The 16,812-nt window shown below is 39.8% G+C and overlaps 1 protein-coding gene across 4 annotated transcripts in view; it reads left to right on the top strand.

Moving 5' to 3' along the window:
* The first annotated feature begins 675 nt into the window (after positions 1-675).
* sh3kbp1 (SH3-domain kinase binding protein 1) overlaps positions 676-16,812 on the top strand; it is a 39,737-nt gene continuing 23,600 nt past the window's right edge. For all 4 annotated transcript variants that reach the window (XM_028434775.1, XM_028434776.1, XM_028434774.1 and 1 more), the window contains exons 1-2: positions 676-869; positions 12,524-12,681. In XM_028434775.1, coding sequence (XP_028290576.1) covers positions 866-869; positions 12,524-12,681 — 162 coding nt within the window. In that variant the 5' untranslated portion in view covers positions 676-865. The remainder of the gene's footprint in view (positions 870-12,523; positions 12,682-16,812) is intronic.

Here is a 16,812-nt window from a genome sequence, read left to right as displayed (position 1 = left end):
ATTCTCCCCCAATAAGTTATATTTAACTATAATCATCTTTTTTTCCTCAAATAATTGCAAACAGTGAGCAAATATGCACTTAAATTAAATATGCATGTAACTTGAGTTACATTAATTGTAACTCGTAATACACTGTATTACCACTTTTCACTTTTGTAATGAGTTGCACTACTGATTTACTTCAAACATGAATATATTACTGTAATATATTACAAAAATAACCGGTTACTCCCAACACTGCTTATTTGTACTTGAGAACAATTTCAATTAAGTAGTTGTACTTCTACTTGAGTAGGATATATCAGTACTCTTTACACATCTGTTTATTTGGTACACATTATAATAAACATGATGCAATAATAATTATAGGGGGAAAAAACTCTTTGAGGTCAGAAATGAGTGATATCAAAATGGGGTTTCGATCCAAAAAAAAAAAAAGGTTGCAAACCACTGATTTAATCCCCTGGACTAGATCCTAGATTTAGCTCTAAATCTAAAGAATTTGATGTCAGCGTTGCAAAATTAATGTCCCTGAACGCATCACTTGCACCACAGCCATTGGTTCAACCGAACGCATCACGCGTGGCGCAACACAATGCGTCACGCGCCACGCTGGAATTTAGACACACTCAATGCGTGGAGGGGAGAAGCTGGATTTTACGTGGTGCACTTGAATGCAACGGGAGAGAGAGAGTGAGTGAGTGAGAGAAGGTGTTTTCCGTCGTGTCACAGAGGAAGAAGAAGAAGAAGAAGAGGAGGAGGAGGAGGATGGTTAGTACGGACGTCTGAACGGTGCTGAGGACGGACACCGTCTGGACCTAGACCGCCAGCTTTTCCCGCGTTGCCGTCACACCGGGACACATCAATGGGTGAGAGACTTCTCCCCCCAAACCTCTGCCTCCTTAACTGTGTCTGCACATCTGGACGAGCTCTCCTCTCCTCATCCAGATGCGCGCACAGCCTCCTCGGGCGTCCTCGTCGGTGCGCGCGGTGCGGAAACGCACTGATGTGTTGCAGATGTTTGAGTTCTTTTGTCTGTGTTTGTGTGTGTGTGAGTGAGCCGGAGCATTGTGTTGCATTCAATGTCAGGATGACGAAGGCCTGCCTCTCCTCCTCATCCTCGGCCATTATTTCCCACAGAAGCTTCTGCACACAATGCGTGACTGTCATCAGCTCCACATCGGATCAATTATCAATCACACTTGGGGATTTATTCTTTTGTGTGCACTCGTCACCTAGGCTATGTTGCAAATTTACTGCGAAAATAAACGCACACGAGAACAACTTTACATCTGATAAACTGATGTTCAAACTGCGCGTGCAAAAAAAGTTGATTACACAGAATAAAAGGAGGTCACCTATGACTATTTAAAGACATAATGTTGATAAAGAATGTGGAAAGAAAAGAAAATGTACTTGATTGTCGTAACGTAAACAAAATCACTGAAAACCCATCGCCAAAGTACTGTCGTATTAATGAATTGCTTTAAAAAGAAAAGCACATGAAACATGTCTATTTATTTTAAAGGAAATCCAAAGACGGTGAATTCAACATGACCCAAATTTGGGTCCCGACCCACGAGTTAAGACAAACCAAAATTGTTAAACCCTTGAAACATACGACTTACGCTTCATTTACACGCGTCGCTCACTAAAACTGGATCTTGGGAAATCCAAGAATTGTCTGACACCATTTAAAGCTGCTGGAGATATAAACATTTCCATCTCCACCACTGTTAACACTCATTGACTTTGTTGGAAAAGTTTGGTGCATTGCATTGTGGGATGTGGAGTCCCGTAGATGGATTTTTACTTTATTCTTACTGTGATTTCTTGTGTTTGCCTCCAGTTGTGGCAAAACAATGGGGGATATTTGTTTTGGGGCTTACACGGAAAGAACCAAATTTGGCTGAAATGGAACGTCTAATGCTGCGTTCGCACGGGACACGGCACACATTTTTAGAGACGCGGACACCGTGCGAAAGCGTCGTGCCGTCAAAACGCTTGACGCCGGCGTTTCTGGATTCACCAGCGACAGATCCAACTCGGTGAGTTTCAATGTTTTCTTCAGGAGCTGCGTGAAATCCTTACTGGTTCGATCCCGGTAAAAAAAAACTGGCCGTGTCGTGAGCTCTGGGCGGTCACACACCGCCACGATTATTTTCTCTTTCATGCTGAAATGGGTGAAAAGACCGGTGTTCGTGTTTACGGCCGGACGTCATTGTCAACAAGGACTCTGGTTTTGCGTGCCACGCGAAACATTCGGTGGAGTTCAATATTTTCAACGCAGGCGAATGATACGGAAGCACTCATGCCGCGAAGGAGAAAAATTTGCCTCTTACCGCGTCTCTCCTATTGACTTTGTATGTAATCTGGTTGCGCAAACTTTTCGTGACGCATCCGGTGTGAACGCAGCATAAAGGTGCGTTCAGACAGAACGCGACTGCAGCGACTATAGTTGCTTAAATCACTAGTGATGAGTTGCTTGACATAGTCACGTCTTTTTCCACTTCATCGCAAACTCGAAGCTGCTTGAAAAGTTCATAATTTTGAACTTTGAACGACTTCCAATGACTCAGATCGCGTGATTGAGTCGCTTGACGTCGCGTCATTTACATTGATTTTTTCTTTTTTTTAATGTAATCTAGTTACCAGAATTGCCGAAGCCACGTTCGGTGTGAACGCACCTTAACAGTGAGGCAATATTACGGGGAATACTGGGAACGTACTAAAACAAAAATGGTGCGACGTAAAAAAATGTCCTCCTCTTCTGACAAAGAAATACAAGAAATTACATTAAGAATGAAGTAAAAACACTTCTATGCATCCGTTTATGGGACTTCACGTCCCACAATGCAATGCACGGAACTTTCATACAGTGTCAATAAGAGTGTTTACAGTGGAGATCAAAACAAACTTTCAAGCGGCAATTTCAAGCTTTTGCATCCTTTTTTTCGAGCAAATTATCTTGAATTTATTGATCTATGAGGCCTAAACTATGGGTTTATCTGATTTTTAAATATAATTAACATCTCTAGCAGCTTTAATTTGTGCTGCTAGCTTCAGATGGTCAGCTCAGAATGGGTTATGAGCATCATGAATTACATCCTGCTTTGGATCGACTTCTTCCAGCAGAAGTAATAACCTCTGTTAGATACCTTCAAACACCATATGAGCAAAAAAAAAAAACCTGGAATCCATATTCTATGAGCTGTTTTTCTATTTCACTCTTGTTGCTATAAAATAACTGCAGTGGCAGCACAGCTACGTGTGGAATAATGATAGTGATTGGTGTCATTCTGTCTTGTGAAACTGAAGACTCTCACTGCCTCTCGCCTACGCTAAAACCATGCACATACACACGCACGCACACATCTGGGGTTGTTGCTAGGACGTCTGGGAAACCATATCCAGGATTGGACCATGCATGGAAAGAGAACGTGGTGCATGTTTCTGATTCTTGGTCGTGAAGAACAGCAGAGTGAGGAGCAGGGAATGGTTGAGCATGCATACGTCAGAGCTGTAGACGACAGACGTTACCAAACACAGATCTGCACTGAAGCCCAGGAACGTGAGCAGAGTTTTTGTGTTTGTGTGCTGGGCCTCTTTATCTAAACTGACCGCAGCTGCTTGGAGGACACTGTTGTTGGTGCATCTCACTTCCTGTACGAGTGTGGGAGTTTTCACCGTCGTCGTGGGGGAGATATTTTGTCTTCAGGCTTTCAACATATGTTGTTTCTTCTCAAGGCCTCCAATGTGTGTATGTGTGCGTTATCTAAACCTAACCTAGTCCTGCCCAAGTAAGAGCACAGGAGTGTTTGAGAGAAAATTTGGAGAGATAAGTGCATTTGTATTGGCCCGGGTGCCAAATCCGGCCCTTTGGAGCATCCAGTTTGGCCCAAAGGAGAAAGATAAAATAACAGGGAAAACATGAATCACTGCGTAAATGAAACTCAACAATATTTGCAGGGATTCACAGTTTTCCCCGTGCTCATATCGCATGATTGCATGGTATTTTTGTTAATTGGTTGAGAATAAAAAAATTCCTACAAAATCCTTCAATTTTCTTTCAATTATGACATATTTCCCTTAATTAAACAGAAATTGGTCACAAAATATAGGAAATTTAAAGTGAAGATCCTGTTGGGGCTGATATTTATCACTTATTGTTGGATATGGTCGATTTCTTACATATTTTGTATTTTATGTGTACGTAGAAGTGCAAACTAGGGCACAACAATGTTGAAATTACTAATTTTTCCCGCTTAAAATCTGTGGCCCACTTGCGATCAAACTGCTCTGTATTTGGCCCCTGAACCAAAATGAGTTTGACACAGTGAGTTACAGTTTTCTGTCATTTTAATGCATGTTTTCACCCCTTTTGTGTCATTATTTTGTATATTTCTCGGAACACTGCTTTTATTTTCAATCGTTAAATTGTATTTTTTTTTTTTTTTTGAATATAAAAAACACGTTTCTCTTTTTAAATGTTTTTTTTTTTTTTTTTTTTTTTTACTAAAAGTTGCTACGCTAGCAACACTTGTAGCATTTGTGTAAACATCCAAGCTCTATGATAGCACAGCGCAAGAGGACATCGTACTCGATGTACAGTGCCCAGCAAGGGTCAAACGTAACCATTTTACCAATGGGCAAGGGCAGCGTTTTTCAACCTTGGGGTCAGAACCCACGTAGGGTCGCCAAAAATGTCTAGTAACTGATTAAGATTACAGATTAAAATTACATTTTTGAAATGTTTTCATTATTATTTTTTTTTAAATGAAAGCAACACACAATCTTAAACAACTGTATTCTATACATTTAATTCATTTTGTCAAAACTCAAATATGAATTTCTTTCAAAATGAAATGCAATAAAAGATATTTGAGCTGATACTCAGATACAGTATTTGTCACTAACCCTGGGTATTTGTTGTAATTCTAACATTCTACAACTAAAAATTCTAAATTCTAGAAATAAAATGTCTCGGGTCACCTGAAATTCTTGATATCAAAATGGGGTCACGACCCAAAAAAGGTTGGGAACCACTGGGCTAGGGCATTAACATTTGTAATTGTTGATAACTGCTGACACAGATCTTTTTTTTTTTTGTTTTTTTCACCCCATGATTCAAAACATTTAGCTTTTGTAATGAGTAAAAAGATTCCAAAGTAAGTCACAGGAAATAGTCCGATGTAAATCTTCCATATTCTTAAAATATATTAAAAAGGATATATCCAACCTCGCTAAGTTACAGAATGTAACAGTATATCGATTATTAGGGGTGTCCGGATCCGTTATCGGTCCGATATCAGTCTGAAAACAAATAGCGGATTCAAAATTTTAATTTTTATTTTATGTTTTTAGTTTAATTTTTCCCCCATTTAATTTTTTATTTATTTTATTCAATTGTTGAATACTGTAGAAATTATGTTGAAGGTTAAAATGTATGTAATCAATTGCTTAATAATAAATGGGTCACTTTTTCGCATACCTACTGTTGCCTTTTCAACATTCCACACTACAAAATAAGTAATAATTTTTTTTATTAAAAAAATAAATTAATAAAAATTAATAAAAGTATGCATGATTCATGCTGATATCGGATCAATATGACACACAAGGCTGCAATATCGGTATCATATCGGAAATGAAAAAGTTGTATCGGGACATCCCTAACGATTATTTACCTGCTGAACCTACCAAAAATATGTTTACAATAGTTGGCTAAATTCTTCCCATTAGAAATGCCACAATGATTGAATTGTAACAACTGTGCTAAGCTATTGGCTATCTATGCTAATATGTGATGCTAATTTTCATAGGTTACTACAAAACGCTTGCAATTTTGATGTGACTGTCAATACATTTTACATGGAACGTGTGCTAGCTGATTTATGTCCATTAATAAATCCAAAAATAAACACAATGTCTTAACTTAAAACCAAACTAATTAGCATGTTTGCCAAGAGCTTGGCACTTAAGGGACCTCCCAAAGTCCTAAAATCATGTACAGAGGGATTAATGTGTGTTGTGATAAATAATCAAGCTCTTAATCATTTTAGCCCCTGTTTGACCTTGTTTATGCTTAATTACCAAATTAAGGGTCTAACTGCGCTTTTCGTGTTGTTTTGAGAAATAGCAAAAGCAGCAACTCCTAAAATGAGTATTATAATACAAAATGAGCTGTAAAAATATAGAAAAAGTGTGAAGAAGTATACTGTTTGACTGTACTCTGTGAATAATATTAAGTACTTGTATGATGTGATTGTATATATAAAAACAAGTTAAAAAAAAAATAGCTACATCTTGATATAGGCAATGTTTCCATTTTCACCAAAATATAAAACTAGATATATCTTGAATCTTGATTATATTGCCCAGTCCTAGCACACACTTTAGTATATTGGCATTTTCAGGTTGCATTTACATTTTAAAATATGCAGAGCCACTGCTTGTGTTGCTGAGCATGAAGGCTGGGTGCTTGATCATTTTTCAGATGTACAGTGACTTGGTTTCCACTGCAGAACAATTGCCACTATAGCTCTCATTTGGCTCCTCCTCAGCGGGGGCCAGTCCAATGTGTGTGTGTGTGTGTGTGTGTGCGTGGTCCAGTTTGGTGCGCGTGTGTGGTCCAAATTTCAGCAAAATCTCAGTCTGTGAATGCGCCACATGAAAAGCAGACGTTGGGGGCTCATTTATTTATTACATGGGGTCCCTAGGTAAAACTAATCCTGTGCAAATAGTGCTTATGAAACCAACATCCATTTTGAACTTTAAAAAAAAAAAAAAAAACATTTGCAGATGTATATTTTTGGAAAAGTTTTTTTTTTGTATTCATCTGTTGCTTTGTGTATGTAAATATTTTACCAAAATGTAGTTGGAATTGGTGAGATGAATTTATAAGACCCTGTGGTCTTCTTAACCTCTACCAGCACAGTGGTGTTATAAATGTTCGATTTTTTTTTAATATTTTGTATGTGCAAACAAATTAATACTCTGGGTATGAGCTTTTCAATTCAAATATGAAATATAAAATTATACATAAAAACTTTCTTTCCTCCTATTTTAACTTATAGATGTCACTGTATGTGTAGCTAGGCTACAGTGTTCGAGAACGGTTTCATTTCGTGTGTGTGCGCGCGCGGAGCCCAGTTTGGTGCGCCCGCGCGGGGTCCAGTTTGGTGCGCGCGCGTGTGGGGTCCAGTTTGTTGCGCGCGCGTGTGGGGTCCAGTTTGTTGCGCGTGTGTGGGTGTGGTCCAGCTTGGTGCGCTCGCGTGGTCCAGTTTGGTGCGCGCGCGCGCGCAGGGTCCAGTTTGGTGCGCGCGCGCGCAGGGTCCAGTTTGGTGCGCGCGCGGTCCAGTTTGTTGCGCACGCGCGTGGGGTCCAGTTTGGTGCGCGCGTGTGGGGTCCGGTTTGGTGCGCGTGTGTGGTCCAGTTTGGTGCGCGCGCGTGTGTGTGTGGTCCAGTTTCGTGCGCGCGCGTGTGTGTGGTCCAGTTTGGTGCACGCGTGGGTGTGTTGTCCAGTTTGGTGCGCGTGTGTGTGTGGTCCAGTTTGGTGCACGCGTTTGTGTGTGGGTGTGTGGTCCAGTTTGGTGTGCGCGCGCGTGTGTGGTCCAATTTGTTGCGCGTGCGTGTGTGTGTGTGTGTTAGTGTTGTGGTGGTCAAGACCGGTCTTGGTCTTGAGACCAAATTTTAAAGGTCTTGGTCTTGTCTCGGACTCTGAAGCATTTTGTCTCGGTCTTGTCCCGGACTCGGGATTTTCCGTCAAGACCGTTCGAGACCAGCACTAATTCCTGCTATTTTTAAACTTTTTTATAATGTGATAATAACACGGAGAAGAACGGGATAAAACAATCCTTTATTCATTATTTAATCCACCCTGTATAATGACCGCAACCTTCCTTAATGTGACTGAGTGACGTGTGTGACACTCATACGTGTGTGGCTACGGTGTCAGTTTGGACCGCGGAGCGCAAGGGAGAAATGAACTAATCACCGGTAAAAATCCCAGTAAAACTCCAGAAAACAATCACCAGTAATAAATATTATCTCCCTGGTAAAGACAGTAGCTCTAACAACTGGTAAAATGATAAACTGATGATATTACAGCCTGTGAAGGCTGGATAGGGGACGCACTTACTCTGCTTCTGGGTCCTAGTGCCAGCCGAGCGGTGAAGCCTGTTCCGTTTACCGTGTTTCCTGAAGTCTGTGTGTGTTTAATAAGTCTGTGTGTGTCCGTGTGAAAGTCTGCATGTTTATGCCTCTGTCCATCCACTCTTTTCATTATATCCATGTCTTTTAAGGCTTTTATTACATAGTGTCAGCTGTAGTCCGGGCCGCCGCCATCTTGGTTTATGTCGTCACCAGCGCGTCATCGCCGCAGAGTTGCACGAGCATAGAATGAGTCAAATAACTGTAAAGAGGTCTTATATTAGTCTAGTCTAAGTGGTGTTTTTTGTGTCTTTAGACTCCAATTACATTTATGTATATAATATGTTCCCCACAATATAAACAGGTTCACAATATAATTATTTTTTATAGTCTCTGTTTCCACTGTATCCAGAATAATAATAATAATTCTCAACAAGAACTATTGATTGATTTGTCACGTGACTGTTCCAGTGTTTGTTTTATTTAGTTTCACATCTACCTGTAGCTCTTTGTTTTTTACACTGATGACAACTTGTTTGTAGTTTTATTTCAGAAAGTTTCACTTTTACAGTTACAGTTGGAAACCTTTGTTAATTGAATATCCTAGTTACATTACAGCAACCAAATTAAACTATATCAACTAAGTGAATTAATAAAAATAACCTGTGTAAAGGCTTTTTCAAACTAAAAAAATATCTTGTGAACTCTGTGACCTGTTGACCTGCACAACTCAAAGAATCAGAATCGAGAATCATTATTTCTTGGCAGAAATACTTTTAAACACTTGCTGTACATTCAGCTGACATAAAAATCTTGTTTTCAAATATGTAGAATAATTGTGAATTTATCAGTAGCAGTAGTAGTTTTAATATTTTAGTTAATTTTTTGCAGGCACCTTTTTTGTCTGTCAAATGTATTTATAATAAACTGAAATTAAAGAGAGAATGTTATTTAACTGTTGAACCTTGCCATAATTTTATTTATTTATATATTTTTTTAAATTGAAAAAAAATGTTTATGGTCTTGGTCTTGGTCTCGGCTTGTCTCGGTCTTGGTCTTGACTCGGTCTCGGCTCCCGAAAGTCTTGGTCTTGTCTTGGTCTCGGTGCATTCTGGTCTCGGGCAAGTCTTGGTCTCGGATAGTGTGGTCTTGAACACAACACTACCAGATCCTCTTTCGGGGGCTTGGCACGTCTCCACCAACATTATGACTAGGGTCAGATTTCAAAGGAGAAAGTATTTCTTTTCTGCGACTTATTGCATTTTCTCCTTCCTTACCACATAAACCTCACAATGGCATTCGTATGCTGTGTTTGCCAGTGTTATGCTTTGTTGAGCTTTATTCCCACATGCTTTGGCCTTCTGCCTAATCAGCACAGGAAACATTTATTTGAACTGAAGCATGTTATATTTTTGTCTTTATGCTTGTTCCTGCGGTTACCCAAACCCCAAAGTTCCCTCTTCATTAGCTGCTCACACATTTCAGACAAGGCTCAGACCTCTGTGTGTGTGTGTGTTTGAGGAAGCTTCTCGTTATATGACACTTTCACCGCATTTTTACAAGCATTAGCAGCAGCGCGAGCAGTCACAAGATGTGCAAAAGTGTGTACACAGGCTTGTGTTTACGAGCCAGGAGGACTTTTCCTCTGACCACAGGATAAAACTGGAAGAAACCTTGAGAAAACTCTTCTCTGACGCTGACATGAGTCACGTAAAGCAGGCAGCAGGTACTGATTGTTCAGAGGCAGCATCGATTTCCTGGCTGGCAAACATTAGAGGAACATCAAACGTTGAGCACATTTGGTAGTAATGTCTTCTCAACTGAAATTGGAATGCAACGTGTCGGTATATCCTCAAGGAATGAATGAACTTTTGATGTTCATTCTCAAGGTATTCAAAGTGCCTTGGACGAACAATACAACACAAATGAAAAGAAATAACTACTTGTTTCAAGCTACCATTGCTAATGGCATCAGACCAATGGACTGTAAATTTAGAGCCTTCAAATTTGCTCAGAATTCCAATTAGTCTGCGATTCGTTGAATTTCTTTAATTAGATGTCAGTATCAAGTATCAAACTTCCCAAAATCATGTCAAACAGACTTAATAGGGTCAATTAGCTCCACCAAGGAGGCGTTTGTTTGTTTGTTAGCATGATTACGTCAAAAGTTTTCAACCAAAGATAGACCTTATACCATGGAATATTCCATAGAATTCTGGAGGGGATCCAGATAAATACACTGATTCTGGATCGATTTAAAAAATGTTGTATTAGGAATCATTGGCAAAATTTAGGTGGGGTTGGTTCCTCAATTACCCCACAGAAGTTGTTTCCGTTAGTTTTTCGCAAAATAGAATTATAACTGCATTTTGAATGTGTTTCCATTGAAGGTTGTCTTGTGCAACAGCCTCGTAACTGCCATTAAAGGTCCCATGTCATGCTATTTTTCACCCATTTTCATTTGTTCTAAGAACCCCAAAAACATAGTATTTGAGGTTTATTTTCCCTAACTTACCTGTTTTCTAGAGTTTTAGCCCTCTTAAGTCACTTTCTGACCAACGGGCTGTTTACTGCCTGCTTATGCATAGTCATGAGCGGGCGTGTCTATACACTGACTTGCTTGCCTGCATGACTCGCTCTGAGGCAGATCAATGATCACCAAAGCGATTTTCTCTTACTATTCACACACTGTTGTTGTTTTCAGCCAAAAAAACTGCGCATAACAGTAAAACACATGGATATTTAAGAGGCTATTGTGCGAGTCTGTCTCCGCACAGTATTCATCCAGCAGCGTCAAACACTCACCGGAGTTTTCAGCTGATAATTCACTTTCTTCTCCTCATCATCTTTATTAAATACAGGAATAGTGCATTTAAGGTGATAATTTGTTTATCACCTCAACCGTTGCGTCGCATTGGGTTTCAAACACGTCAGATCAAGTCAAAGACAATACGATGTCTGCTCCCTGGGTGCCGACACTGCATTGTTCATTGTGGAGGCGTGGCAACGGCAGCAGGCACTTCCTGGAGGGGGTGGTTCATAATTCTAGTGACGTCACTAGCAGGAAGGAAGCACAATAATACTTTGGGGGTGTTTTTGTTAAGGAATTTACATTGTATCAAGGTTAAAAGCTCAAAAAAGTTGATTTGCATGATATAAGACCTTTAATATTCATCCTGTGAGACTTCCTGTCGGAAGATAGACATTCAATCAAAACTTTCATAAAACACTTCGCATTTTTTTCTTGCTTTTCTCAAGTATAATGCTCAGGAACATCTCGGTCTTCTCTTCTGTCCAAATATATCTCACCATGTTTTCGCGAAGAAAATCTGTTCAGCTCTGTCACGTCTTGTGACGTGTAGTTGTGGAAAAAGTGTTTTCATTGCGCGACACATTTCAATATCGAAACGTTGTAAAGTGTAAACATTTTGGCAATATTTTATTCTATTTTTTCAGAATTTCAGGTGTTTCCATTACCAATTTTTTTTGCGCTATTTAGATTTTGCGCATTTCCAAGGGAAATGGAAATGCATCTACTGTTTCATCTTGCGATTGCAAATTTCTATGCAATTTAAAAAAAAAAATGGGGTTGGGGAAAGTCCCACTGAAACTAAGTGAGATTATGTAGCATGAGATTTGCACGTGCTAGATATTGATTGGTTTTACCGGAAAAAATATCCTTGAAATGCGGGATATTGTTCTCAAACATCTAAGTAAGGGTTTAGTCTGTGTCATATATCTACGTCCAATTCCCACTGGGGAACTTTTTGGTGTAAAATGCGGTCAGTCTGGAAGCGCCTTTAGACCTTTTGAAAGTGTGATTCAGCAGATGGGCCGTTTGTTTGACACACCCTGTTCTGCATTATTGCTATTCAGCCAATTTTTTCCCCAAAAATACAGTATCTTAAATCAATAAATGACTAGTCCAGGTCATTGTTGTAAATTAGTCTTCAAGAAAACCCCAGAACAGCTCATTCTCATTAATTTACAGATTCAGATTCACCTTTTTCCTTACTTTATGCAAAGTTATCTCAAAAGCCCTTGAAGTTTGGCTTATCACAGAGTTTGTGGCTTGTTTCTGAGGTTCTGGTGGAGTGGACAGATGGACTAAACCCTCAGTCTTAGGAAACAAGACACAGCAGTTGGTTTAAAAAAAAAAGTCACTGCAAAGATTTGGAGACCAAACACGGATGTAAGCAAGTCTGGATTTCACTTGTTTGGAATTAAATCTGCATTTGAAGGGGATTTAAAGGAAGAACTAAGTCTGTAGAAAAACTCCTGCCAGAGTTTGTAGAAATGTTGTATGTTTCTTTCACCTTTTGTGTCACTCAACAGCAGTATTTTTAACACACTGACTCTCTCTTGCACACAGTGGAGGCTGTAGTGGAGTTCGACTATGAGGCCCAGCAGGATGACGAGTTAAGCTTGACGGTGGGCGAGATTATCACGAACATACGACGAGATGACGGAGGATGGTGGGAAGGCGAGCTGGGTGGTCGAAGGGGGCTGTTCCCCGATAACTTCGTCAGGGTGAGTAAATGATTGAACATCTCAGATCCTGTGACTTTCCACAGATACCAGTGCAGTGAACACATAGCTGTGGTTTTTCCGTTTGCTATTTTAGTGTTTGGAAAATATAACTTTGTCTCAACTTCCTCTAAAGTAAAGACTTGATAGTTGTTGACTCTTCGGTTCACATGCCACAGCCTGTTACAAAGCTGCAAGACAGTTTGAGGCCAACTGCCAACTTCTAATGTTCCAATCTAATTTTATTGTAAAACAATGAACAATCGTGAAACAATACAAACTTGTTTTTTTTTTGACTGCACATTAGGCTTTACACAATCAGGATTTTTGGGCCGATCACTGATCAGGTATCAATTACCGGCCGAATTCCTTCGGTACTACCTGATACAGATTCATGGAAAATCAAACGTGACCTAAACGCAGCCTTGTGACTGTGAGGGAGTGGAAGAGTTGTAGAATTTCCATGCAGGACCTGAACATAACATTTGTTGTCAGTGTGTGTGTGTGTGGGTGCGTGGCCCTTTAACTGAATGCGCTGGTTGCTCGACCAGTGTGCGGAGTGAACGAGCGTGTGTGAACGGAGCAGATTGATTATAAGCTGTATGCCGTTTATGAGTGATTGGCAAAATAAACGTTGTAGCTGCTGAATTAAACTGGAGTCCCATGTCATGCTCAATGACTGCTGTGGTTATGATGTTGTTGTTTGTTGATGATTTTAAATGTTTTGTTTCCTACTTTAATGTTCTTATTGATTTTAAGCTGTTGTCTGTTGCACTTTTTGATCATGTAAAGCACATTGAGTTGCCTTGTGTATGAAATGCGCCATACAAATAAATCTGCCTTGCCTTGCCTGTGAAGAAAGGGAGTTAACCCCAAAGCTGAGGATAGCTTCCGCCCCCGGAGCAAAGTTAGACTCTCCTGTGTCTTCCAACCACGGTCTGAAGACGAGACACAGGAAAAGTTAACACATTGCATGCACAAGAGCGTCATGGCTCCACTTGTTAAAATGCGATGCAGACTGAGCACTTGCAAAGCACATGGCAGATGTAAATGTGAGCTTCAATCCAACGCTTGAAAACCATTTAATTTAGTCCCTGAACAGCAGCTCTGTCGACTTCAAGAGAGTTGGAGATTAAGCTGTGGAGGCAGACCATAATGGAACTGCGTGAAGCCTCCATCACCATTAGGAGCAAACACATATTTCCTGACTGTGGCATCGCAAAACCCGCTGTTGCTTATAGTCCATATTCACAGGTGCACAGCGGAGGTGGGGCGCATACATACACGCGTGCACTTCCATGTCCACCACCGCCCTGAAAGTGTCCAGTATGAAAGCGAAAGTAAACGGGAGCGCATCGCTCTGCTTTAGGACTTTCCTTTTTAACATACTCGCGCTGAATAAACAAAACAAGCGCTCACACACATACGCTACCTACACTTTCAGTCGCTCTAACCAAGAGACGTTTTTGCGTTCGCTCATAGGTTTTCACCTTTGTGCACAAATGTGAGTGAAATAAAGCCGTGTCACACAAAGCAAACAACTCTTTGGTGCAAATGAGACGGATAAAATAATGCAATGGGAGCATCTACAGAAAGTTTCATGACGACAGTGATGTCAGATCGGCGAATTAAATTAAAACATTACAGCCGATCACAATAATTGCAAAATGAAATGCAAAATATAGGCTGATCAGATCTGTGTAAAACCTACTGCACATGAGGTAGTTGGCTCAAATATTCATTTTTCACATTTTCAAAACATAGAAAAATTGTGCAACAGGTTACACTGTAGACCTGTTTGGAGCTCTTTGCCAAAAATAAAGTGCACAGCAGTATTTTGGTTTCAAAAATAAAGAAAATCGCAAGGTTTGAGGTAGATGGTAAAATAGATGAGTTTTAGGTTTCCATGTCCAAATGCAGAACCTTTGAAGATATGAAACTGATGTGAATAGTGTTCGGGTTTCAGTCGAGTCAGAGGGGTTTGGGTCGTGTTCTGTCGGGCTTTGACTGTCGGATCTTCTTTTTTCAGCCTGATTAAAGCTCCAACAGCGGGCCACTGACGAGCTCTTTGCTCCTGCTAGCTTTAGCTTTAACATTATCTTGATTGCTGGCTTAAAATGCTGCATACTCTGCGCAGTGTGGTGGTTTCTTGAGGTTTGTTGTAGCATTTTGTTTGTAGCCGCACCACGTCTTATTTCCGCGTTACACTAATTACAAATTGCGATCCTTGTGGAAAAGATGGGTTTCATATGCAAGGATCGACCAATCACCATTGCTCACTTTTTAAGGTTTGGGGTGCCTTAATTTAAGATATTTAATCTCATCAAGATTTCACTTTTCGCAGTATACAAGCTTTTATTCCGAAATTGGAAGTATGAATGCTGCAATTTCCTGTTTTTTCTATAACCATAACCTTGATCGGTCTGAGCAAATCCAAGAAAGAGAAACTGCAAGAAACAGGCAATTTTGAGCGTTTATATTTATTTGTATATTAAGCTACATTGATGCTGACCAAGCTATTATAAAGTGTGTTTATCTTTATATATGTATGCAAGACAATTAAGCTCGTGTTACATTTGAATCAATGTGTTCTCTTTTGCCAATATAATGTGACTATTATCATGTGATCTTTTAATATCCCAAGAGCAATGAGGCTGGTGTCACATTACATTGGTTGAGCTCAGTTTGACTTTGACAGTTTGAAAGCTGTATATATTTTACAGTCAGGCAGTTGTGTAAGCATTTCCTTGAATTTAACCTAGCTTTTGCCAGCTCAATGAGGCTGGTGTCAAATTAACATTTAGTTTTCTTATGACCACGATTGATATCTTGTTAATATGTTTACATACTAAATACTTTGAGACTGGTATTAAATTAGAGGTATTTCTCTTTATTTTGACTTTGATAATATCTTTTATGCTAAAGGCAATGAAGCCGGTGTCAAATAACAAGCACAAAGTTGGTTGAGTTTTCAAACTTTAATGTATGAGTCACATGAGGTCAATTTAATCGGGCTCATGTTCGGATATTGATCAATCTGAGCATTATTTAATACAGGAAATAACTTGTCACTTTGTATTTCTGGAGATTTTTTCTGTAATTTTGAAAATCCTTTATCATGTTTATGAACTCATTTTGTATGTTTTTGTTTTTTACTGTATTTTTGTGTCTTTCTTTGGTTTTTGTGTATTTTTGGACTAATATTGGTGGTTTTGTTTTGTAAAAAGTCCTTTTATAGGTTTTTGTTGTTGTGGTGTTTTTGTTTTCATCGTGTTTCCTGTTTTTCTGTTGTGTCAAATTAACTTTTGACTCGTCGGTTGATCATGTCTGCTTTAGATAGATAACACAAAAGTGTCACCTGAGGTGTGAATGTGCAGTTCATTGAAAAAGGGAAGCTGTGGCTCACTGGGAACTTTGGAAGTGTTCAGCAAAGATGGTTATTTATCGACCTGGTTGGGCTTCATGTTTACTGACTCACAGGAAGTGATGCAGAGAGACTGTGAGTAATCCTGTTACACTTAGTCACAAGGCTACAGTTCTGGGAATCAGTGACATGAGGCGACGGTGCACTGATCTGTGTGTGCGAGTTCATGTGCGTGTGTAGTGGGAAGTCAGGGTGGTGGGCATGTAGGTTTGAGGAGGCAACAGGAAGTAATGACCTCGCTGTGTTTGTTTCCCAATTTAAAGGTTCACCTTAGGTTAGCACACGGTTCCTGCTAGAGGCGTTTGTTTCTGTACTGATCCCAGAGCCAGGGGTGGACTGGCCATTTAGAATACCGGTCATCTTCTCGGTGGGCTCCCAACCCAAAGTGGGCTGGTGCAGTCCACTATTTTTTTTTTTTTTGATGAGCGAGTGGAGGCAGACATGGTAACAGGTGTCCAAAATTGGTCCATAAGTGGCCAAAACGTGGCAAGAGAAGAGTGAAAAGTGACTAAAATAGGCCAAAAAATGAGCCAAATAAAGAGCAGCCTGGTGGTATGTGATGGCAAAGGGTAGCTTAAATGAGAAAAATGGCAAAAACAATAGTGGAAAAAGGGTGAAAGGCAAAAAGGAAACGAGTAGTGTTTATTCGGCAAAAGTTAGTTTAATAGGAAAAGTAAAAAAAGGACAAAAATGACGTGTCAAAAAGAAAT

This window comes from Gouania willdenowi, chromosome 20 (genome assembly GCF_900634775.1).
Source record: "Gouania willdenowi chromosome 20, fGouWil2.1, whole genome shotgun sequence".
NCBI lineage: Eukaryota > Metazoa > Chordata > Actinopteri > Blenniiformes > Gobiesocidae > Gouania > Gouania willdenowi.
The sequence above is the reverse complement of the archived record's forward strand: the minus strand, read 5'-3'. Positions and strand labels throughout refer to the sequence as shown.